General features: G+C 38.2%; 1 protein-coding gene across 2 annotated transcripts in view; it reads right to left on the bottom strand.

Moving 5' to 3' along the window:
- The window catches only part of LOC103022855 (potassium/sodium hyperpolarization-activated cyclic nucleotide-gated channel 1), a 183,731-nt gene that overhangs the window by 136,122 nt on the left and 22,289 nt on the right, over positions 1-25,320 (bottom strand). For both annotated transcript variants that reach the window (XM_022676552.2, XM_022676548.2), the window contains exon 2: positions 17,221-17,644. In XM_022676552.2, the coding sequence (XP_022532273.2) occupies positions 17,221-17,644 (424 nt within the window). The remainder of the gene's footprint in view (positions 1-17,220; positions 17,645-25,320) is intronic.

Below are 25,320 nucleotides of genomic sequence, written 5' to 3'. Positions count from 1 at the left end.
GATCATCTCGTCCAATCACAGCTCCACGTGAGGGTCTCTGTGGGGGTTCTGCTGGATTGAAGTATTCATGTAATCAAAGAAAAGTGTGCACATGAATCTTTAACCATGTGAACCTTTAACTAATGCATGGAGTAGATAATCAATGCTAATAAATTATGAAGCTCAAAAACTACTTTTTGAAAACAAAACAAACAAACAAAAATCTTGTAAGAACCCTGCTAATACATATACTGAATATATATTTCCTTGGTGGAACATCTGTATGGTATGATATGGAGTAGTATGGTATGTTTCAGAACATTTACGACATTAAATTGGACATTTAAACATTTATAAAATCAATACATTTAGACTAATCCATTAAGATTAGTATTGTTGAAAAGAATTATTCTTAAAAAAATATTATAATATATTATAAGTTACTTTATTTCAGTAATTGCATTCATCAAATGTGAAACTAATATAAACCGCTCTGGAAAAAAATTAAGAGAGCACTTCAGTTTCTGAATCAGTTTCTCTGATTTTGCTATTTACAGGTTTACGTTTGAGTAAAATGAACATTGTTGTTTTATTCTATAAACTACAGACAACATTTCTCCCAAATTACAAATAACAATATTGTCATTTAGAGCATTTATTTGCAGAAATTTAAGAAATGTCTGAAATAACAAAAAAAAAGATGCAGAGCTTTCAGACCTCAAATAATGCAAAGAAAACAAGTTTATATTCATAAAGTTTTAAGAGTTCAGAAATCTATATTTGGTGGAATAACCCTCTTTTTTATCACAGTTTTCATGCATCTTGGTATCATGTTCTCCTCCACCAGTCTTACACACTGCTTTTGGATAACTTTATGCTGCTTTACTCCTGGTGCAGTAATTCAAGCAGTTCAGTTTGGTTTGATGATCAGCTTGTGATCATCCATCTTCCTCTTGATTATATTCCAGAGGTTTTCAATTTGTAAAATCAAAGAAACTCATTATTTTTCATCATCAAGTGCTCTCTTATTGTTTTCTCAAGATGTATCTGTATCTGATTCCACTCCATATATGATGAGCTCTATACTGAAAACTAACACGGTCAGCAAACGCAGTTCAGTATCTCTCAGGTCAGAGTGTGTGATACTAGCTAATGCTCACTTCTGCTCAAGGGACCTGGTAGATCTACACACACACACACACACACACACACACTCTTTCACTCGGTCACACACACACGCCGCGTGATGAGGGCTTTTAACCTGCTGAGGAAGAGCTCTCTCACACACACACACACACACACACACACACACACAGGCATTGAGAGAGGATATTTGTCAGCTCAAGAGGCCTCAGTGAGCATGCAGCCACCTACAGAGAAGCAACAATCCCTCAGCCAATTAGCTGCACCGCTTTCACCTCACATTTGCATATCCGCAATCCCACGTCGTCCCAAGTGATGCCACCCATTTTTAGTCTCTCTCTCTCCCTCAGTGAGAGTGTGTGTGGGGTATAGAGAGAGAGAGAGAGAGAGAGAGAGAGAGAGAGAGAGAGAGGAAGGAATAATTAGATGGTGTGTGTGTGTGTGTGTGTGTGTGTGCTCTGGAAACAGGTTCAGCGCTGGGCTGCAGATGTTCTTTGAAAACTGAAATATGTTTGATTTATTGCTGACATTAATCAATCAGTCAAGACATGTTTCATATCTTTTTACTTGCTATCCAATGAAAAACAAGTATCTCCAAAACTTTACAGGAGAGAATAAACCTTTTTGGCCTTTATTGAAAATTGAGGTATACGATTTTATTTTAGGTAATTTTAGAGAATTTCTATTGGTTATCGGGATATAATGACATAATGAGTGTAAGGGACAGTTTGTGTGTTGAAATGATGTAGTAGAGGAGTACCATATAATATTGAATACAAAAAAGCATCACCAAAATATATAAAAATATATATCATGATAAAAAGCACCATATCATGGTATTGTGATACTCTTTGTTAATTGCTACATTAACTTTTAATTGTTTGTATGCTGTTTATATGCTGCTTTTTAGTTTTGTGGTATTTTTGTTGTTGCGTTACTTTGTTTTTGTCTCACTTATTTATTTATTTTACAAAATAAGAGTCTTTGGTAAGTTGCTTAAAAAAACATTTATTTAAAATATATGAAATACTGTGTAATGAAGTAAAAATCTAAAAATCGACAAAAATGGCAATACTTGTTTTTTGATTGGACAGCGAGGAAATACAATTTGAAGAGGATAAAATACTCTTATATAATCGAATATCAGGAATTATAGATTTAGTGGTGTCAGAGTTTAACAACCAATTTTCTTCACTGCAGTTTGAATTGCGAACAAAACGATACGATATATCTCAATATCAATATATCAAAATCTATATTCATATCTGTAGATGTTAACCTGAGATATCACTGGACTCTATCTAACACATAATTTACGTTTGTTTTAATAAAAATATCTATATTTGATGCCAAGTATCAATATATATTGCAATATATCACATTATACAACAGTTAGTTCCGACCTCACAATCTGATTGGTTGAGAAGTGATCTAGCCGTGATGATATTTCGTGATAACATCACGGCCTTCCCACACTAAACTTGAATCTCTCCGCCGACGCGTTGCCGAGTAACGGCGTATACACACAGGACACCCGCAGCAGCGTTAGCTTAGCACAGACTAGCGCTCAGCCGCAGCACGCTCGCCCGCAGCGCTGGCTCGTCTTTTGTGGAAAAAAGGGAACGAAAATCGCTCGGTTACTGCTGTCTGACAGCCAGAACGCTAACCAGCCAGGCTAGGCTAAGCTAAGTTAATGCTGAGCTAAAGCAAGCTACGCTAACCGAACCACAGTCCAGCCAGCTAGCTAAAACCAACACCACCCAGGAAAACAAGCAGAAATGCTAAAATGCGCGGCTTTCACCTGAAGACGACTCCACAGAGCAGGAGAGGAGAGTATTAGCGTTATTTCACGCTCCTAACGTTACCATCTTCACTATTCCCAATTTGCTTTCAAGCTAACTTTCGTGGTGTTAGTCTGCCTGAACCATACACTGTATGTAGTTAAGTTGTGGTGGAACTACTTTTTGGTGGAATGCTCAGTCCATATTAAAGCATATTCAAACTGAATTTCTTAAAGTTATTTGATTTATTTTCTTTATTTATTTAGTAAAAAAAGAAACTGTTGTATAAAAGCAATAGAACACTCGAGGTCGGCTCGTGCCTGCGACCCTATCATAGCCGTGATGTTATTTCGCGATAACACACTCCCTCTCGTGTTCTATTGCTTAAGTATCATTTTATTAACCAAACCGCTAATGACCAATGGCACCAGTTGGGTTGAACAGCATGAGTTGCATCACTATAACTTGTTTACCAGCATGACCAGCATCACCAAGCTGGTTGAAGAGCATATCAGTGTAGAAGACATTTCAATTAAAACTAACTAAAATAAGCTTAAAGTGAAATAAGTTTAACGTACCAAAATAAATTCTGTAATTAAATTATCCGAAAGTTATCCTTCCACACACAACATAACATATGTACTGGGGAAATATGGCCGTCAGTGCAGAACCCCAGCAAACGCAACACACAGTAATCTCTGTGGCAGCCAGCACCTGCTCAACGTGACTCAGCAAAGTCCTGCCTGGTGGGAGTGGCCAGGATCTGTCACTCACAGGCCAGGGAAGCAGGTGGAGGTGTCTAATCTTTGGCACCGGCACCCGCGTCCTGCCGAGTGTATTGAACACAGCACACCCTAACCTCACCTTACCTGCGCTCCACTCGCACAGGCAACACCTGTGTGCCACGCAGGAGAGGGATGAAGGCGCAGGAGGACAGATGAGTCATCAGAAATGCCTCAAAGGCTGCGCAGGTGCCCGGCCGGACGCACAGGTGCAGAAACAAAGGCGGTCTGGGCACTCTGGAGATGATCCGCTCCACTCCGGCTCAGGGCAGTAATGGCAGGGCTGAGCGGATCTTTTATGCATCAAGCCATCCGGAAATATGTTGAAACAATACACCAGTTGAAGTTTAAGAGCAGGGTAGGCTATGAAGAAATGTATTGCCGTTAAATGTGGTATGTCAATATATATATCGCTATCGTGATATAAAAAAAAAAATGATATATCGCGATACATGATTATTTTTTTTCCCCCATATCGCCCAGCACTAGAAGAGACAGCAGTTGGTTTCAGCAAGGTTGGGGAGGTTTAGCTTTGAAGTTAACAACTAGCTCTGCAGAGTTGGGCAGAATTAGCGCCGCAATGCTAACAGAAGACACAGCAGCCAAACTTGGCAAGGTTAACAAGTTTAGCAGCAATGCTAACAACCAGCCTGAGCAGGCTTATAGCTACAATGCTAAAAAAATAGTTATTTAAAGGTCTCTTTGCACTAAAATCCACTTTTTCTTGTTCTTTGTGAAATGCAATAGGTCTCTCTCTGAGTTTGTTTATGATGCTGCATTATGAAACTCTTCTTCAACTCTACGTCAACCCGTGAATCAGTATTCATGGCCCCGCCCACCTCGGCACAGGACCGCCCAGAGACAGAGCTAAAGCCAGGCTACAGCAGAGCAGACACTGTCTAGTCAGCTAAAAAGATTACAGCTCTGTTTGCACAGCTAGTTAACTTTAGCCATCTTGTGTAAGTAACTATAGGTTTACATCGGATCTCCGGTGGATTCCATGTTTTACAGAGGCCTTAAATATACACTAGAGAAGCACGGTTTGACAAGTTAGCACAACTCGACAGAACACCGGTCAAGGTGGGTGCCGGAATGTGGCATTCATGGAAACAATGGAATGAGACCTTTTTAAAGCTCTCTACAGAGTTTTATCTACTCTACTATCCTCTCACAATAAAACACAAAGATAACAACATCCCATCACACAGCGTGAGTGTGTGCTGTTTCAGTAAAGATCTGTTAGAGGATCGATCGGATTAATTGCTTTTTGCCTCTGATATCTGATCTGGCATTTTCTGCTCATCTCAGCCTGATAATGATAGCCATAGAGTATCACATTAATTAGCGATACACAGCCCTGTAATAGCCCTTCTGAGGACATTTAAATTCGGCTGCTTCTATCATTTTGAAAGAAATGAGAAAGCTGGGAACAGGAGCTGCACCCACAGGAAGGAGAGATGAAGGGCATGGCAGAAACCTGTTGACTAATCAACTAATCAAAAAAATAAATAAATTGACTGATTAGACAACTAGTAAAAGAGTCATTAGATGCAGCCCTAGTTGCAAATATGGCCACCAAATGAACAGACCTGCCTATAAGGATTATGATGGTACTGACCTCCAATAGAATATAGAAATTTCCATTTTATTTGAAACTCTTCCTCAACCTCCATTGTCTGCAGTAGCTAAGAAAAGAAAAGGCTCAGAAAAACGAGTCGATCAAGAAAAGCACAAATGTCTACGTCAGGGGTGTCCAAACTACGCTAGGTGTCAGAAACGGGCCAAAGAGTCGGAGAAGGTTCGCATTTCTAGCGCAGAAAATTGGGCCAAAGAGTCTAAAAGCGGAGAGGGTGCGCATTTCTAGCGCAGAAAATCGGGCCAAAGAGTCTAAAAGCGGAGAGAGTGCGCATTTCTAGCGCAGAAAATCGGGCCAAAGAGTCTAAAAGCAGAGAGAGTGCGCATTTCTAGCACAGAAAATCGGACCAAAGATTCTAAAAGCGGAGAGAGTGCGTATTTCTAGCGCAGAAAATCGGACCAAAGAGTCTAAAAGCGGAGAGAGTGCGCATTTCTAGCACAGAAAATCGGACCAAAGATTCTAAAAGCGGAGAGAGTGCGCATTTCTAGCGCAGAAAAACGGGCCAAAGAGTCTAAAAGCGGAGAGAGTGCGTATTTCTAGCGCAGAAAATCGGGCCAAAGATTCTAAAAGCGGAGAGAGTGCGTATTTCTAGCGCAGAAAATCGGACCAAAGAGTCTAAAAGTGGAGAGGGTGCGCATTTCTAGCGCAGACAATCGGGCCAAAGAGTCTAAAAGCGCAGAGAGTGCGCATTTCTAGCGCAGAAAAACGGGCCAAAGAGTCTAAAAGTTGCCGTAATTAAGTAGTTTTATATTAAGAGACATCATGAAACTAAACATCAATTTGAAAAATCTTAGTTTACACAACACTGTCAAAGAAAAAGATAGTAAGTGAAGTAAAATGGTGTGTAAATGAAATAATCAGGAAAATCGTATTATTTAAAGTAGTATATTTCATTATTTGTTTTATTACAGAGTCTGTGGCCCGTGACTTCAAATATATTTCTCCTTCTGGCCCCCAACAAAAAAAGTTTGGACACCCCTGGTCTACGTCAATCCGTGAATTAGTGTTTATGGCCCCGCCCACCTCGACGCCCAGAGACAGAGCTAAAGCAAGGCTAAAGCAGAGCCGACACTGTCTAGTCAGCTAAAGAGTTTACTGCTCTGTTTACACCAGCTAGTTAACATTACCCATCTTGAGTAAGTAACTGTAGGTTTACATAGGATCTCCGGTGGATTCCACATTTTACCAAGACCTTAAATATACACTAAGGAAGCACTATATTCTATATTCTATTTCTATATTCTATTTCCAATAGAATATAGAAATTTCCATTTTGTTTGACTTCAGTACTTAAACTAAATCAATGCTATAGCTGCTGTCTTGAGCCGTTGAAGGACGTAACCTCCACAGTGTCCTCCAAAAGCTTCAGTGGCCTAAAAAAGCCGGCGGGTGGAAATGAGTCTCCGGTGATGACCTCAGCGCTGATCTGTTTATGGCGTTTTACGGCTGTTAAACAGCACACCGCTCGCTCTTCTCTCAGTGACCCCCAAACGGGAGGTTAAGCGTCTCAAATTTCTCCCTTTCAGATCAGTTTACCAGCGGACTGATGAATCATTCTGCATGAGCGTCTACCAGGTCGAGAGGCTCTTAAAGGAGCAGTGTGGTTTGGGTCGTCACCGAGAGCGTCGGCTCAGAGACCTGTCTGATCTTACTAATGAATGCTCCGTATTAAACTGCATGAGGATGAATCAACTGCACAGCATGTCCAAAAGTTTGAGACAGTGCTTGGTAGGGGTGGGCGATATGGCCCCAAAATAATATCATGATATTTCATGGTATTATCGCGATAACGATACTCTTGGCAATATGACAAAAAAAAATACACTACTGCAACAAAACAAAACTTACATTTTATTATTGTATTCAATTTGTTATGGCACACCTCTAACTGAGATATTTAAAAAACACAAGAATTTCATCAGATTTGTAACAGAAGTCAATGATTTAGAATGTCATGATATTAATAATAAGAATGCACTCCAAATATCTGCATATATCCAGGATTAAAGTAAAATAAATTATACTGGACAGATATAATCTGTCTCTAGTAGATATTTAATAGGAAATGAGGAATGTGTGAATTATTTATTTGCTTAAAACAGCAAGAAAGTAGTACCCTGATGTGATATTTAGGGGTGGGTGGGTGTTATGGTACGATATTTCAGGGTATAATATCGTTCACGATATAAAAAAATGAGATATTATCGCGTACGATACGATATGGCACACCCCTAGTGCTTGGCGATTTTCATGATTAATTTGATTAATTCGAACTACAGTTTTAATGCAATTTTTAAAATGGTAATCACAATTTTTCATCTTTACATATAAAAAAAAAATCTAAATCCTTAAATGTTTTTCATTTTCATTTACATTAAAAAAAAAATGTAAATGTTTTTCCACATGATAACTCACTATCTCAGTGGAGTTCATACATGTCTGGCAAAGGAGAGATTTAAGTGAAACCAAAATAAAAGTAAACACAGTTTTGCACCATTTCTTTGTTATCTGTAATTTGCATTTTAGTAGGAGATAAAAATTTAATCGAAAATCTTTTTTTTTTTTTGTAAAATAATCGAGATTTTTTTTTTTTGCCATAATTGCCCAGATCTAGTTTGCAGACACTTCTTGTAATAGATGCATTGAGATACAATAGCTGCAGCAAATTCCAAATAAAAATGCACACATTATCTTTTACCTTGCTTGTCTAGTTGCTGGGGCGAAGTATTGCCAACAGACTGTGGCACCATGTCTAATTCCATATTTAGGCGCACTATATGAACAAAATTATTGGGGCACTCATTATTTGTGTCTCCTTCATGTACCCTTCTTTTTCTACTAGATTTTGGAGCATTGCTGCCAGGATTTGATTGCATATAGTAACAAGAGTGATAGTGGATAAATCACCATTTTTCTCTGCAGGGACTATCTTCTCTGCAGGGACTAGACAAGCTGTCTTCTTGAATAAAAATAAATGCTAAAATAAACTATTGTCCCCAAATGAGAATTTATTTTTTGCAAAATGCCTTTTAGAGACATTTAAATTCTAAAGTTACTATCATTTTGAAAGAATTGAGAAAGCTAGAAACAGGAACTGTACCCACAGGAAGCAGAAATGAAATGCATGGCAGAAACTCGTTGACTGATCAACGTTGACTAATCAATTAATCTTTAAAACAAATATGGCCGCAGAGTGAACAGAGGATTTAAGGATTTTGAGTGTGTGCAGTTGCACATCTATGTCAACAAATAAAAGCAAATTAAAGTATCTGAATGCATTTATTATAAGGAATGCCCACAAATACATACTAATACATGTCTGATCAGCTATATTTAGTTAAAGGTTAAAATTGAAACTAATTGAAGCTGGATGTTTACAGCGCTGGTGTTATTGGCTGTGCAGGGGAAGAGCAGCTGTGTTGTGTTCTGGGTACTAGCCTGATACAAACTGTAGAAACACACACACACACACACACACACACACCAGTAGGTTTCCACAGAGAGGACGCCAAGCTGGTGTACGAGCTCCAATGCGCAGGCAGATGTGTCTCTTATAGTCATGGGGATTGAAGCACAACCCTCTATCTTATCTGTTTGTTCCTCTCTCTCGCTCTCTCTCTCGCTCTCTCTCTCGCTCTCTCTCTCTCTCTCTCTCTCTCTCTCTTTTTCTCTCTCTCTCTCTCTCTCTCTCTCTCTCTCTCTCTCTCTCTCTCTCTCTCTGTCTGTCTCTGCTGAACGAGCATTTCCCTTCTGCCCTTTTGCTTTTTCTGTCCCTCGCTATCTAAGTCAGAGCTAGTGATTTCGAAAACAAGCATCGACTTTAAAGACCTTCACTGTCTGAAAAAAGAACGGAAAAAAAACAACAGAAAAAACTCTGAAAAAAAAAACAGCCTCATCTGGGAGAATCAGACGAGCGAATGAAGAAGCTGCAGTGGGTCTAAAGACTCGCTGCATAAACACTCGCCCTCGGCCATCCTTACGTAATGTTGATATTTAGATTGCTGCTGCACGTTTCAGCTATTCTGTACCATTATGCTCCTTTAGCGTTCACTAATGCCTGCCAACCAAATAGGATACGGTTTCTGTTGTTTATCTCTCTCTCTCTCTGTCTCTCTGTGGTGTGCCATATAGTATTTTACGAAATCATATCACCGTTTTTAAATATTATGAACGATATTATACCCTGAAATATGGTGCCATATCCTCCACCCCTAATTATCACATCAGGGTACTACTTTTTTGCTGTTTTTAGCAAAAGAAAAAATCACACTGTTCTCATTTCCTATTATATATCTACTAGAGACAGATTGTATCTGTCCAGTATCATTTATTTTACTTTAATCCTGGATATATGGAGATATTTGGAGAGCAATATTATTAGTATCATGACATTCTGGATCACTGACTTCTGTTACAAATCTGATACAATCTAATAAAATTCTTGTATTTTTTAATATCTCAGTTAGTGCAATAATATAATTTATGTTTCATTTTGTTGCAATAATGTATTCTTGAAATATTTTTTTTATTCAGTGTTTTGTTATATTGCCAAGAGTATCGTTATTAGAAAAATACCATGAAATGCTGTGATTTTATTTTAGGGCCATATCGCCCATCCCTAAACTCTGTATCTGTATCTGTATCTGTATCTGTATCTCTCTCTCTCTCTCTCTCTCTCTCTCTCTCTCTCTCTCTCTCTCTGTGTGTGTGTGTAAACTAGCACTTTTAGTTTTTTTTTTTAGTTGAGTTTAATGGTTTAGCTGGTCTACAAACATGATCAACATCACCAAACTAGATAAGTCAGTACATTTAAGCTTGATCATGGTGTTTGAAAAGCACGACTGCTTTTACTAAGGTGCTGGTTGATCACCATGACTTAGGACTGAGGTGGTTGACCGTTATGTCCAGCTTCACCAAGCTTGTAGAAAGGCCTCACAACAAGCATGACCAGGATCACCAAGCTGACTAAACTTAGTGACCAGAACGACTAAGCTGGTCAGATTCACCATGCATCATGACTGAGGTGGTTAACCAGAATGACCTACATGACCAAACTGGTTGACTAGCAGGACCAGCATCACCAAGTGGGTTAACCAGCATGGCCAACCTCACCAAACTGGCTGACCAACATGACTATGACCAGCATGAATAAGGTGGTTATCAACATAGTCAACCAACAAGCATGACTAGCTTCAAATGCAAACACTGATAAACCCACTATTAGTTTACCAGTACAGAGTAGAGCTGGGCAATATATTGTTATTTTACTCCAACATATTGATACATTTTCTTATCGTTTTGACAACATGCCAACTGTACATTTTAAAATCCTGTTAAACTGGATGACATGCTGCAAAAACTGAGTGAAATCATTTTAAGTATCAAAATAACACAGTTTGACATTGCATGCATGATGTAATATTTTCATTATTTCACCCAGATCTATCAGCATGTGGCTATTATGCTGTTCATTCTGATATTAAAATTATATTGTATTATCGGCTGAAATTAAAAAACATACACTGATCATTTTTGGCCATATCGTCCAGCCCTAGTCTAGAGTACGTTTTGACCTGGATCAGCTTTTTTCACCCACACTGACCATCAAAAACTAGTCAAACCCAGCTCCCAGTTAAAGCTGGTGCTGAGCTGGATTGTTCAGCAGGGAAGTTTCTGGCAGGGTTCAGGATTTTGCCTGCAGCCCTCTCTCTCTGGCAGAGACAAATCCTCCTAATCCAGAGAGCTTGTTTAATGATCGCACACGGCACACACTGTCCAGACTTCCAGACGCTGTGTTCGGGAAGCATGATGTATTTTTATCATATTCATTATGATATCAATATCCACAACAACCACATCACAGCAGGGTTGAGATTTAACTCGATATGCCTACTTGTATCTATATGGCCAAATGTTTGTAGACATCTAATGAATGCATTTAGCTATTTTACGTTTTACATACGCACAGATGTGCACATTCAAGCTTACTCAAGATGCGCAAATAAGCTTTTCAATAAGATTTCCAATATTTTGTCTAAGGGTGAAAAAGCCTTTCCTGAATGGTAGAGACAGTTACTCAAACAAAAGTAGGATAAACCCCCTTTTTTAATGTCCTCAATTTAAAACGAAGCAACGAATAAGCATGTGTCCCAATACTTTTGTCCATATTGCGCAACTGATCCATAGTAAATCCATAAGAGCTTCCAGTATATGAAGCTGGACAAAGCTATATGTGTGTGTACGTGTGTGTACATGTGTGTGTGTGTGTGTGTGTGTGTGTGTGTGTGTGTGTGTGTGAGAAACACTGAGTGTACAGAGGAGCTCATAGTGATAGATAAAGCTCAGAGCTCAGCTCACACACCCTGGCAACAGCAAAACACATTAACAGTGTGTGCCAATGGCACTGCCAACCTGGGAATACACACACACACACACACACACACACACACACACACACACAGCCCTCTCAAAACTGGGAAAACACACACACACGTCTTCATAGACATGAAACAAACACACAACCACACACACATACATGATGTCTCCTGTACAGTAAGGCTGCACAATATATCCATCATTTTCTTGTTATTTAAATTTTTATCTTATGTGGAAAAATCATCTTGAGATAATATTGTAATTCTGATTTAAAATCAGCCTTTAATTTTTTTTTATTTAAGGATATAACTTTGTATAATTTTTTATGATCTAACTTTTTTGGGTTCTTGCAGCACAAATACCAACTTCAAGTTATTCTACATTAAAAAAGGGTAATAAAAAAAACAGCAGAGAGGTATTTTTTACTTTATATATTCTTTATACATTATTTATATAATTCTAACACTCTGCACTTTTCAGTGGTGTGTTAGATTTTTGTTTTATTTCACTTTATAATAGGTGTTGCTAATAACTGTGTAGTTACACATTAAAAATTATGTAATAACAATGTAATGTAAAAACAACAAATCTGTACACTTCTTTTTATAGTATAAACAATATTATCAAAACTCTTTTATACATTATTTGAATACAAAATATATAATGAAATGTACCAAAAAATCTGCCCCACTTTATAATCATCTCTAACTGTGTAGTTACACATTAACAATTCATGTAATAACAGTGTAACTACTGGTGAAGTACACATTGTTTTTTTTCACAGATTTATTACAGTATTACACTTGTGTTTAATAGGGAATAGTGTGTGTTTAAAAGCTGTGACTGTTTTTGATTACACACAATTATTCATATTTCATTATTGGAATGGGAAGATTGACATTCATATATTCATATATATAACTGACCTTTATACACGTTTATAATTACATGACATGTACAGCTGTAATTAATCTTTAACAATGCAAACTTTACTAGTAGTTACACTGTTATTACATGGTTTGTTAATGTGTAATTACACAGTTATAAGAGACACTTATTATAAAGTGGGGCTGTTTTTTTTTTGGTACATTACATTATTTTTATATAACATTATTTCTTTTGTATTGAAATATCGTATAAAGGAGTTTTGATAAGATATTATTGTTTATAAAATAGACAAAAGTGTACAGATTTGTTGTTTCACACCTGTAGTTTGTTTCTATAAGTTGATAAAGCATGCAAGCACATTGTCACCTCTGATTGGCGCGGAAACAATAAAGTAAATATAGCAAGAAGATTCTGTGTTACAGTGTGTATATCTGTGCAGTGTGAAGCTGCTTTAACGCAGAATGTTCAAAATGTGCCTCTGTGCTTTTTTGAAACACAGTGTTTTGAATGGGAATTTCAGCACAGATGTACACGTAGTAAACACGAGCAGTGAACGCAGCACAGACCATGCATGTAAACAGCATGGAGCAGAGACGGCGTTTGTTCATAGCAGTATATTATCTGGCTAATATATCAGATTAAACTGCACCTTATCAGCAGTTTAGCTCAAATAAAAGCAGTATATTTGTAAAACTGGATCACATTTTCACCAAAAGCGAACCACCCCAGAGTTCGTTTGCGACTAGACTGAGACCACCTCCACTAGCAGGTCTTATTCTGGTTGTTTTGATCCGATTTAGAGTAGGATTACTGTTTTCACACCTGGTCAATCAAACCGCACTAACGGTACAAGTGAACCAGAGTCCGTTTTAACTGGATGAAATAGTGCTGTTGTGAAAACGCACTAAATCCTGACCAAACAAGGCAGGTGTAGAAGACCATTAGATCCATATTGTCCACCCTGCAAATTTGTTCAGGTAAACAAAATAAAAATGCTAATCTGATTTGAATATTGCAGGCTGCTGTATAAACGCAGCCTTCCACACTGTTTAGATTCTGCTTCCACCCTAATGCTAATGCAGCTGTGCATCTGTGCTGAAACACTGTGACGCTAATTAGTCCTGGCCACTCGTCACCGCCACCATTTGTTTGCATTAGTCATCTGGAGAGAGAGAGACAGAGAGCGGGAGAGAGAGAGAGAGACGTATCCGTGTTTCAATTAGGCTCAGTCACAAAGTGCTGACGCACTGCTGCTCCGGGTCTACCTGCCTGGCCCTGAGACACTGCCAGTGAAACAGAGCCTTACTGACCCGAGTGTCAACACTGCATGACTTTAAAAGCACTCATAACACGAAGGCTGACAAGATACTAAACTACCAACACTGTCGGTCAAAGGTTTGGGGGCACCTTGATTCTTTGTTTTCAATGCATCATCGTGGAAAAGCTGAAAAATGCATCTCTAGACTCGGTATAGATGGTCGAAGCCAGTCTTTGGCGGTTGAGGTGGTTGGAAAGCTGGTCATCCAGGTGAAAACATAGCATATGCTGGTAATTTAGCTGAATAAAGTGGTAATTTCTTGACTAGCTTAGCATACATTCTCATTTAAGAATTGAAAACTAGTTAATCTATCAGCATGGAAAATCAGCTTGTACAGTTTGCAAAAGCAGCCCATGTGGCTCAAGTCGATTGTTGTATTATACTTGGCAGCCAAGGTATTGTAAGAAGGGGTTTGAGCCAGTAACCATATTATACTCGGCAACTGGTTTGTTGGCACATGTGGCTCAGGCCTATTCCCATATTAAACTTGCCAACCACGGCTTTGGTAGATGCGGCTGAAGCCAGTTGTTGCATTATATTTGACAACCAGTGTGTTGGAGGAAGTGGTTCGTGCCAATTACCATATTAGTGTCAGCATCTAGGGTGTTGGCACAAGTGTTTTAGGACAATTCCCATATTATACTCAGCGTCCGGGGTGTCGGCTAAGGCCAAATTCTATTTCACTTCCCAACCACAGCATTGGTAGATGTGGATCAAGCCAATTGTTGTTTTATACTTGACAATCAGGGTGTTGTAAGTAGTGGTTTGAGCCAATTACCTTACATGGGGCTCAAGCCAGTTGTTGGATTATACTTGACAAGCGGGGTATTGGAAGAAATGGTTTGTGCCATTTTTTACTCGGCACCGGGTGTTGGCACAAGCTGCTCTAGACAACTCCCATAATATAATCAGCAACCAGGGTGTTGGCACACGTGGCTCAGGCATATTACCATATTATACTTGCCAACCAGGGCTTTGGTACAAGCGGATCAAGCCAATTGTTGTATTATACTTGACAACAAGGGTGTTGGAAGAAGTGGTTTGTGCTACTTCCCATTTTATACACAGTAACCGGGTTGTTGGCACAAGAGTCTCAGGACGATTCCCATATTATACTCGGCAACTGGGGTGTTGGCACAAGCTGCTTGGGACAACTCCAATATTATACTCAGCAACAAGGGTGTTGGCACTAGTGGCTCAGGCCTATTCCCATATTTTACTTGCCAACAAAAGCTTTGGTAAATGCAGATAAAACTGATTGTTTTTGTTATACTTGACAACCTGGTTGTTGGAAGAAGTGGTTTACGCTAACTATCATATTATACTCGGCAATCAGGGTGTTGGCACATGTGGCTCAGGCCGACAGCCATTTTATACTTGCCAACCAGGGCTTTGGTGCATATAGATCAAGCCGATTGTCACCACAAAGTGTTGGTGTTGGCACAAGCCACTCGCCCCATTTCCTACATTATACTCAGCAACTGGGCTGTTGGCACAGGTGGTTTGGGCTGTTTTCTATATTATACTTGGCAACCGGTGTTTGACACAAGCAGATTGGGGCCGTTTCCCATGTTATACTCTGAAACCGGTGTTACTTTGCAAACACCTATCGGCATAAACACTATTAATGCGTTTAAACCATCTCAGGTCAAAATATTTTTAATTTGCATTTTTTCTAAAAATAGTATGGAATGAATACCTGCAACAACATTACGATAAACTGTGCAGTTAAACCCAAAATACACCCAATGGATTAATATGTAGCTGATTCATGCTACAAAACTAAACCTGTATTTTTGTACAGACCTGTGGTCTGAGCGGTCAGCGCACTATTTTCTCCACGGGTCAGTCCCACACAACCAGAAAACTAGACGTGTAAACACTGCATTTGCCCTCTGTGTTGTTTTACAGTTCCGGGTCAATAAAACACTGCAGCTTAGTATAGACTGAAGAGGCAAACCTTAAAGTCACAGTTCAGTGATAAATCTATTTTAAACAATTATTTTCTCAACCCCACTCTAATATGATAAGACCAATTTATATCCCAATATATATACATCACAATATAGCACCTATTTTTTCTTATTACATATTGAGTTACACACAAGTAAAAGTATATTTTCTTGTTTTATTATATTTCTAATTGTATTAACTCACGTTAATTCAACACTAAATATAAAGTAGTAACATATTTTTCACTTTTACTTTTCAACTGAAATAAATTGTACACCTAACTGTACTAATTAAGATATAAAGAAGATAAACAAGAAAACAAAATCTAATCATCAAACGAAATGCATTGCCATATATATATATATATATATATATATATATATATATATATATATATATATATATATATATATATATATATATAGGTCTGGGTGATATGACAATATTTTTCCTTTAACAAAAAAAAAGAAGTCTATTGTTATATATAATAATAATCAGCAGATACTTTAAGTCCTGGATAACATCAATATTAATAACAACATCATGGCTTACCATTAATTTAGATTTTTTATGTACTGATCACTGCAAGCCGGAAACACTCCACAAAGACCAGCTTGATGTTTTAGAGATGTTCCAAGTCTGTATCTGTAGTCAGTGGTGTTAATGTTATGGCTGACTGAGTGTGGTGTATGCAAACGCAAATGAATATGAAGTATGAACTAATTTAATTACCTTTATATTTGTTATCATTGCTGTATGTTATAATTGTAATGTCATATCTGCAAAATAGCAACTTTACAGAAGAAAGAAAAAACCTTCATAACCTTTAATGAAAGTCAGTGTATACATGTTTTATTAATAATTAGTAATTCTGGAGGATTTCTATTGGTCCGTTCATCAAAATACAGCTGCCTGATTATTAATCTAAAAAAATGGAGAAACTTTTTTCTTTTTTTTTTTTTGGTTTTGATATATTGTCGCTGTCCAATGAAAAACAAGCATCTCTTAAACTGCAACTTTACAGGATAGAGAAAAAACCCTCTAAACTTTTAACGGAAGTCAATGTAAAAAGAGTTTATTTCAGGTTATTTTGACAGTTTGCGTGTTCAAATTATATAGTCAAAAACACTGACAAAAATGGTGATACTTGTTTTTCATTGGACAACGACGAAACATTACATTACATATTATTTTATTATTTACTGTTTTTATTCTTTTTTCAGGCTATTATATAATAGACAACCCTTTTTTTTAATTATCATTGTTACACTCTCTCTCTCTCTCACACACACACACACACACACACACCCTTGCACACACACACCCTTGCACACACACACCCTTGCACACACACTGTGCTCCTACCTCCTCCCACTGGTGGATGTATCTGATGAGGCGGGACAGCCGCAGCAGGCGGAGCAGGCTGAGGATTTTGGTGAAGCGGACGATTCGCAGCGCTCGGGCCGTTTTGTACACCTCCGAGTCAAAGCCTTTCTCGACAATCAGAAAGATATAATCCACGGGGATGGAGGAGAGGAAATCCACCACAAACCAGCTCTTCAGGTAGTTCATCTTAATGACCTTAGGGTCCAGGATGATCTCGGAGCTCTCCTCGTTCACAATGCCCGTGCGAAAGTTCATGACCAGGTCCACCAGGAAGATGGTGTCCGAGGCCACGTTAAACACCAGCCAGGTGGTGGTGGTTTGCTCAGAAAAGAAGGTTATTCCAACAGGAATGATGATTAGATTCCCCATCATCATGATGAGCATTATCAAGTCCCAGTAGAACCTGCAGGAGAGACAGAAATAGCAGCATGTCAGAGAGAGAGAGTTTTCAGTTCACACACACACACACACACACACACGGCCTGAGCATGACTTTAGAAAGCCTTGCTTAGCAGGTTTTCAGTAGAAATGCATTTTTAAATATTCACAATTTGAGGTTCGCAATAAAAGATGTCGATTTTTTTTCAGAAATGTCCAAAATAGCAAATGTTACAGAAAAAGGAAAAACCTTCAAAACTGTCAAAAAAAATATAAAATAAATAAAATAAATAAATAAATTGCTTGTAAAAAAAATGGATTCTTAAAGAGAAGTGTCCTCCAGACAGCAGCACATATCTTGATTTTCTGATTTTCTGCTCACTCCCTGCGCAGAGTGACAGCATGCAGAATTTGAGTGGGTGGCTGTTTTGCAGCAACACGCTCGTGCTGCATTCTGAATATTAATCTTTCTGTGGTTGCGGGCTTTTTTAAATTCACTGCCGCGGCCCTGAAGGATTCTTCTCCTTGCGTTAATCCCTCATGTGGATGCAGGCCTTTACGCCGTGTTTACGCGCTGCACACATTTCCAATCTTCTTGGATCAAGGCCAGTGTGAAGGAAGCCTTAAAGAGGCCAATTACAGTGCTGATGAATACACAGCCATCCTTGCAAAACCACTGGCATGCAACGGAATTAGACACAGTGATGGAACTTGTACTATTACAGTAAATACTATTACTAGGGGTATATATTGATATTAAGGGTGTGCCAGATCATATCGTACACATATAGTAATTGTTTACATTTTTGAGATTTATAATATACTTTGTTACATTACTATGTTTTATTACATACAGTAATATATATATATATATATATATACACTACCGTTCAAAAGTTTGGGGTCACTCAAACAATTTTGTGTTTTCCATGAAAAGTCACACTTATTCACCACCATACGTTGTGAAATGAATAGAAAATCAGAGTCAAGACATTGACAAGGTTAGAAATAATGATTTGTATTTGAAATAACATTGTTTTTACATCAAACTTTGCTTTCATCAAATAATCCTCCATTTGCAGCAATTACAGCATTGCACACCTTTGGCATTCTAGCTGTTAATTTGTTGAGGTAAGCTGGAGAAATTGCACCCCATGCTTCTAGAAGCAGCTCCCACAAGTTGGATTGGTTGGATGGGCACTTCTGGCGTACCATACGGTCAAGCTGCTCCCACAACAGCTCAATGGGGTTCAGATCTGGTGACTGCGCTGGCCACTCCATTACCAATAGAATACCAGCTGCCTGCTTCTGCTGTAAATAGTTCTTGCACAATTTGGAGGTGTGTTTAGTGTCATTGTCCTGTTGTAGGACGAAATTGGCTCCGATCAGGCACTGTCCACTGGGTATGGCATGGCGTTGCAAAATGGAGTGATAGCCTTCCTTATTCAGAATCCCTTTTACCCTGTACAAATCTCCCACCTTACCAGCACCAAAGCAACCCCAGACCATCACATTACCTCCACCATGCTTAACAGATGGCGTCAGGCATTCTTCCAGCATCTTTTCATTTGTTCTGCGTCTCACAAACATTCTTCTTTGTGATCCAAACACCTCAAACTTGGATTCATCTGTCCACAACACTTTTTTCCAGTCTTCCTCTGTCCAATGTCTGTGTTCTTTTGCCCATCTTAATCTTTTTCTTTTATTAGCCAGTCTCAGATATGGCTTTTTCTTTGCCACTCTGCCCTGAAGCCCAAAATCCTGCAGCCGCCTCTTCACTGTAGATGTTGACACTGGTGTTTTGCGGGTACTATTTAATGAAGATGCCAGTTGGGGACCTGTGAGGCGTCTGTTTCTCAAACTAGAGACTCTAATGTACTTATCTTCTTGCTTAGTTGTGCAACGCGGCCTCCCACTTCTTTTTCTACTCTGGTTAGAGCCTGTTTGTGCTGTCCTCTGAAGGGAGTAGTACACACCGTTGTAGGAAATCTTCAATTTGTTAGCAATTTCTCGCATTAATTTTTAAGAACAAGAATAGACTGTCGAGTTTCAGATGAAAGTTCTCTTTTTCTGGCCATTTTGAGCGTTTAATTGACCCCACAAATGTGATGCTCTAGAAACTCAATCTGCTCAAAGGAAGGTCAGTTTTGTAGCTTCTGTAATGAGCCAGACTGTTTTCAGGTGTGTGAACATGATTGCACAAGGGTTTTCTAATCATCAATTAGCCTTCTGAGCCAATGAGCAAACACATTGTACCATTAGAACACTGGAGTGATAGTTGCTGGAAATGGGCCTCTATACACCTATGTAGATATTGCACCAAAACCAGACATTTGCAGCTAGAATAGTCATTTACCACATTAGCAATGTACAGAGTGTATTTGTTTAAAGTTAGGACTAGTTTAAAGTTATCTTCATTGAAAAGTACAGTGCTTTTCCTTCAAAAATAAGGACGTTTCAATGTGACCCCAAACTTTTGAACGGTAGTATATATATAGTACATAATGATAAGGAATCATGTAGTAACTTTAAAGTGTTAAACAAACCAATTTAGGTGCTCTTATTTGGCTTGATGTTAACTTGTGGTTTCTAAGGCTGGTAACTCTGGTGAACTTATCCTGTACAACAGAACAAACTCTTGGTCTTCCTTTCCTGGGATAGACCTGATGAGTGCCAGTTCCATCCAAAAGTTTTGGATGGTCTTTTTTGGGACTGCACTTGAGGATACTTTTTAAGTTCTCGAAATGTTTCAGATAAACTGACTGCATTTTTCTTCACTTAGTTGAGTAGTTCTTGCTTCTCATAATATGGATTAGAACATTACTCAAATAGGGCTATTCACTATTCACAAGTAATTAAATCTTGACAAGTTCAGCACAGCTGTTATACATAAAACATATTTTGGTGTGTTTAAGGCTTTTTTTGTTCAATAAAAAAATCAATATGTTTTTGGTCCATTATTTGGATGCGTTTAGTATTAATCCACAGTGTAGAAAAAAATAAATAACAAAAAACACTGAATTTATAGTCTTGATAAATGAATGTTGTTTACAAAATAAATAAAAGTTCACAGATTTTGTGCTTCTACTGAATGGTTGTAAATGTTATATTTATATGGAACAAAAATGTAATATTTTTTTGTTGCAGCAGTATATTATTTTATGTTATACATATACATTAATACAATATTTTTTTCGTGATTGGTCATATCAATAAGAATATTATCACAAAAATACTTTGAAGTTTAGTGATATAATTTTACAACCATGTCACTCCAATTTAAATTTTGGTACTGAAGTGATATTATGTTTATTACTAGTGGATGTAAAAAATAAAACTTACTAGTAATAAAAAAGTAATAAAAAAACAGTATTGATTTTAATTATTAGGATACATACAAATTTTGGTATTTATTTATATTTAATGCATATGATGGTGTGAATTTATAGACTAAAGTGTCAAATGTCATAGGATAGCAGAAAAAAAATGTATCATAAATAAATACCCAAGGGCATGGCTTAGGAAAGACCACACCTGTATACGAAGTAAGCTGATATCCAAAAATTGCAAATTAGTAAGCGCTGAATACTGTCAAATGAGTTCATTGCAAAGTGACGTTTTTTTTTAACAATCAATTTATTAAATCATACCTCTGCCTGTGTTGTGATACATGATATATATATATATATATATATATATATATATATATATATATATATATATATATATATATATATATATATATATATATAAACCAGTTTCTTGTGAATACACAGCCCCAGTGTATACTGTACTTTCTTGTTAGGGAATTACAGTACATGTGTAGGTGCACTGCATTGATGAAAGTGAGTCTCTCTATAGCAGCTACAGCGTAAACCCAGCTTACAGTGCTACTTCTGTCTTATACTGACCTTAAGATACACAGTATTTTTAGCTGACCTTAAAGCAAGAAAAGAGAGCTAGAAGAAGAGCAGACCTGAAACTTTCACACAACTTCAGCATCTCTGTTCACTCTCACAAATAAAGGGTGATCTGAGTATCGCCATAGAAAATACAGAGATGTTTGAAAAATGTGTGAAAAGTATTTTTTAAGAATTATTAACAGTCTTACACATCTTTATTACCATATAAACACGTAGCAAATAACATTTGTAACGGAACCTGAAGTGCTTCTTATATGGTATGACTTTTATGGCACTGATTAAATGAGTGAAAATCTCTCGATATAGAAAATAAATCAGTGTAATTCTGTTTTTAAAAATCGAATCTGTATCTGGAAAAAATATTTTATTTATTATATTTTAAGGTGCTTTTTTAAGATTTGATTTCTACTTGTTAAATACACAAAATTTGTAATATTCATTTTAATACAGTCCGGACAGTATATCACATGTTTAGTATGCCTTTGTTGTTATACAGCTATAAAAGCATACAAATAAAATACAGAAAATATAAAAATAAATATATTTCCTAATATCTTCCTGATAAATTGCTGTCTAGCAAAGACAGAGGCTGCATGACTGCTATATATATATATATATATATATATATATATATATATATATATATATATATATATATACATATATATACACATACACACACGTATATATTGTTTTATATTTTTAATATATTTTATATATATATATATAGTGATTTTAAACAAGAATAGAAAGCTACACTGACTTCAGATTATAATTAAAAGGAAGATATAAAATAAGTTAAAAGCACTAACAACTAGATTGGGTAATATTTCATAATATTATGATACATCTTGTTATTGCAATACATACACAGTATGCTTTAAATATCAGTTCACCTTAGATATACAAATTTTACACTTCCTTACAAAGCATGCAATGATTAATCTATTTAAATTTAATGAAAAAAAAACTGGATAATATTTATATTTGCAATACATGTTGTGATAAATACTGAATGTTTTGAAAATGTTGTGATTGCTCAGCCTTAATACCCATCCATACACACAGCCAGTAAAATGTACTGTCTCATAATTGCGGTTGTGTAAATAAATCACACAACATTCAGCTATATCCCTCTTTTTTCCTTTCCTGATATCCTGTCTTATTTTCCTTTCTTACTCCCCTTCAATCCTCCCTTCACTGCGTATGTTTTCAGCAGCAGCCTGTTTTTAAACTGTATATTTGGCACAGCGGCCAACAAAAGCCAACTCTTACAGTTTCCAGAATCTCATTACGATTTTAAAGCCCTCGTTCTGTTATGTAATATTGAACCTGCTATTAAATAGAGCCGACTTGAGAGGGCTGGCAAACGGAGATAAAACGGATAAAAAGCGTTTTTTCCGCGGCTTGATTACATGTTTTATTTTGCATGATGAAGCTTTTTTGCTGTGAGTAAATGTTTCACTTAAAGTGCTTATTAACCTCCAGTGCGGTGTGCAGATATTTGTATGGGGAGCGATACGTCATCGCATTTTCTCATGTAAAAGCTTACGAGACGAACCCTGACGTTACTTCAAAGGCTTCTTCAAAGAGCCCAGCATTTCTTTGGGAGTGGAAATGCTATTAAAAGCACCTCCTCTCTCTCTCTCCTGCTGCCGCCGCTGCCGGAGTGCCACGGGTACCTCCCCTGTCGGACTTCTGCCTGTCTGATCCTCTGAATCCTGATAGCCAGAGCCCAGCTGTCACTCAAAGTACAAAATGTCCGACAGCCTCCATTTTCACCTGCTGTGTTCTTATTAGCCGTGGTGGAACCTCAGTCAGGCCGGGCTTTAATGTGCCCTGGATGGGCGCGGCTCCAGAGGCCTCGTTCTCATCACCTCCACAATAATAAACGTCTAACGTCTGACAGTCTGGAGATGCACTTCACAAACAACCACCTACATGAAGCAAATCCATCCAATAGCAATCCTGACAGCACTCAGACACTGGTCTACGTTTCGGTGCTGACAAAACTGACTTATCCATTATCGACGGTTCAAATCCAGGGTCATATGCTGCTTGCAAAATTGGCCATGCTCTTAAAAGGCAGGTAAGATGGCGCTCTCTCCTTCCATCCCTCACCCAATGGTGACTTTAATGGCAACCTAATGAGAAAATGTAGCATACAACTCTATTTTTGTGAACTGAGTTATGAAATAACTTCTTTTTGAAGGACAGACCACACCCGTTACTCCATCTCTCTAAAAATATCTATTTTCTAGGCCGTATAAAATTCCCTCCCTTAAAACTTCCTCTTTGCTTCCTAGATGAACAAACAACTTCACCCCCAACACCAGCCCATCGCCTTCCATCTCCTCCTATCGGTATGGCTCAGGTTTTTTTAGAGGACTAAGGCAAGAAAGGTCTCCAACCCTGATCCTGGTTTTACCTCCATTTCTAACACAACTCCAACACAATCCATTCAACTAACCTTGAAGTCCTTGTGCAGAAGACAATCAGAAGGATCAGGTGTGGTTGTTTAGTTTGTGGAGCTAAAATCGTTGGGAAGGTAGCTCTCCAGTAGCAAGGTTGGTGACCTATTGACTAGGGCTTCCCATACTGACTCCAATTCCAGCCAGAATTCCAGCCTGATTATTGTATCTTCTGAGTTCACCCCCTTCCTTGGTTCCAATCAGGGTATGGGCAGACACATCATGACAAAATAACATGATTAGATATACACCTACATACTTCTACATACAGGGCCAAATATATGCCTACAAAATACTTAGAATATTTGGTTACATTGTTCGTTGTCAATTTGCACCCTGACTAGACAATTTCGGTAGCCACTGAGAAGCTTCTTGCTGGTTGAGTTCTGGATGGATATTTGAAGACTTTTCTTGGTTCAGAATTGGACCGATTCGATTTGTAGGCTTTCTGGAATCCACAAGGTCAGAGAGGCCATTCGAAAAGTTTAATTAAGCCTTCTTTTTCCATTCTACAACCACCACTGATGAATTTTGGAGGTCTTACGTCATGTTGGAACACCCAATTGTGTCCAAGTTTCAACCATCTACCACTGCTCCCACTGGAGTAACTTATAGATTATGCATGCAGTGTTGCTTACTGCTGCCTGAACCAAGGATGGCATATGACTCCCCAGTCTCAGGATCTTTAAAATGCCAGCCCTCCAGTTGGCTCCTTCAGTGCTGGCTCCCAGGTCTAGAGCTCCAATGCCAGTGCTCTCAACGTGGCTCCTTTAGTCCTTTAGCCATCCTGGTTGTTAGTGCTGTTGTTGCCCCAGGGGTACCCTTAACTGGTTGACCAGCAGCTTCATGACCTGCCAGCTCTAATTATCCATCTCCATTTCCAAGGCCCACCTGCCACTGAGAGGCTTTCTCCAGCTTACCTGCATTAGAGAACCTTCCTCTTAATCTTAGGGCAGCTCATCATTTTCGTTTTTGGGCACAACCAATCCCATTATCATGGTGCAGCCCTGATCAGGGCCTTTCTCAAGCACCCAGTCCTGTCCACTCCTGTCCTTGTGCCAGCAGTCCAGTTCACTTCTGGCACTGAGCCAACAGTCCCAGTCGCTCTTGTCCCCAAGCCAGCAACCCCAGGTAATTCTGTCAATGGTCCAACAGTACCAGATGCTCCTGTCCTCAAGTCAGCAGTCTCAGTTGCTTTTTTCATCTTAGGCTTCTGCCCGGTAATATCTCCTAGACTTAGATCATGCAAAGGACCACAAGGTCTTCTACCCCAATGGAGGCTTTAGTAACTCCTGTCCTGCCCCTAG

Source organism: Astyanax mexicanus, chromosome 17 (genome assembly GCF_023375975.1).
Source record: "Astyanax mexicanus isolate ESR-SI-001 chromosome 17, AstMex3_surface, whole genome shotgun sequence".
Taxonomy (NCBI): Eukaryota; Metazoa; Chordata; class Actinopteri; order Characiformes; family Acestrorhamphidae; genus Astyanax; species Astyanax mexicanus.
The sequence above is the reverse complement of the archived record's forward strand: the minus strand, read 5'-3'. Positions and strand labels throughout refer to the sequence as shown.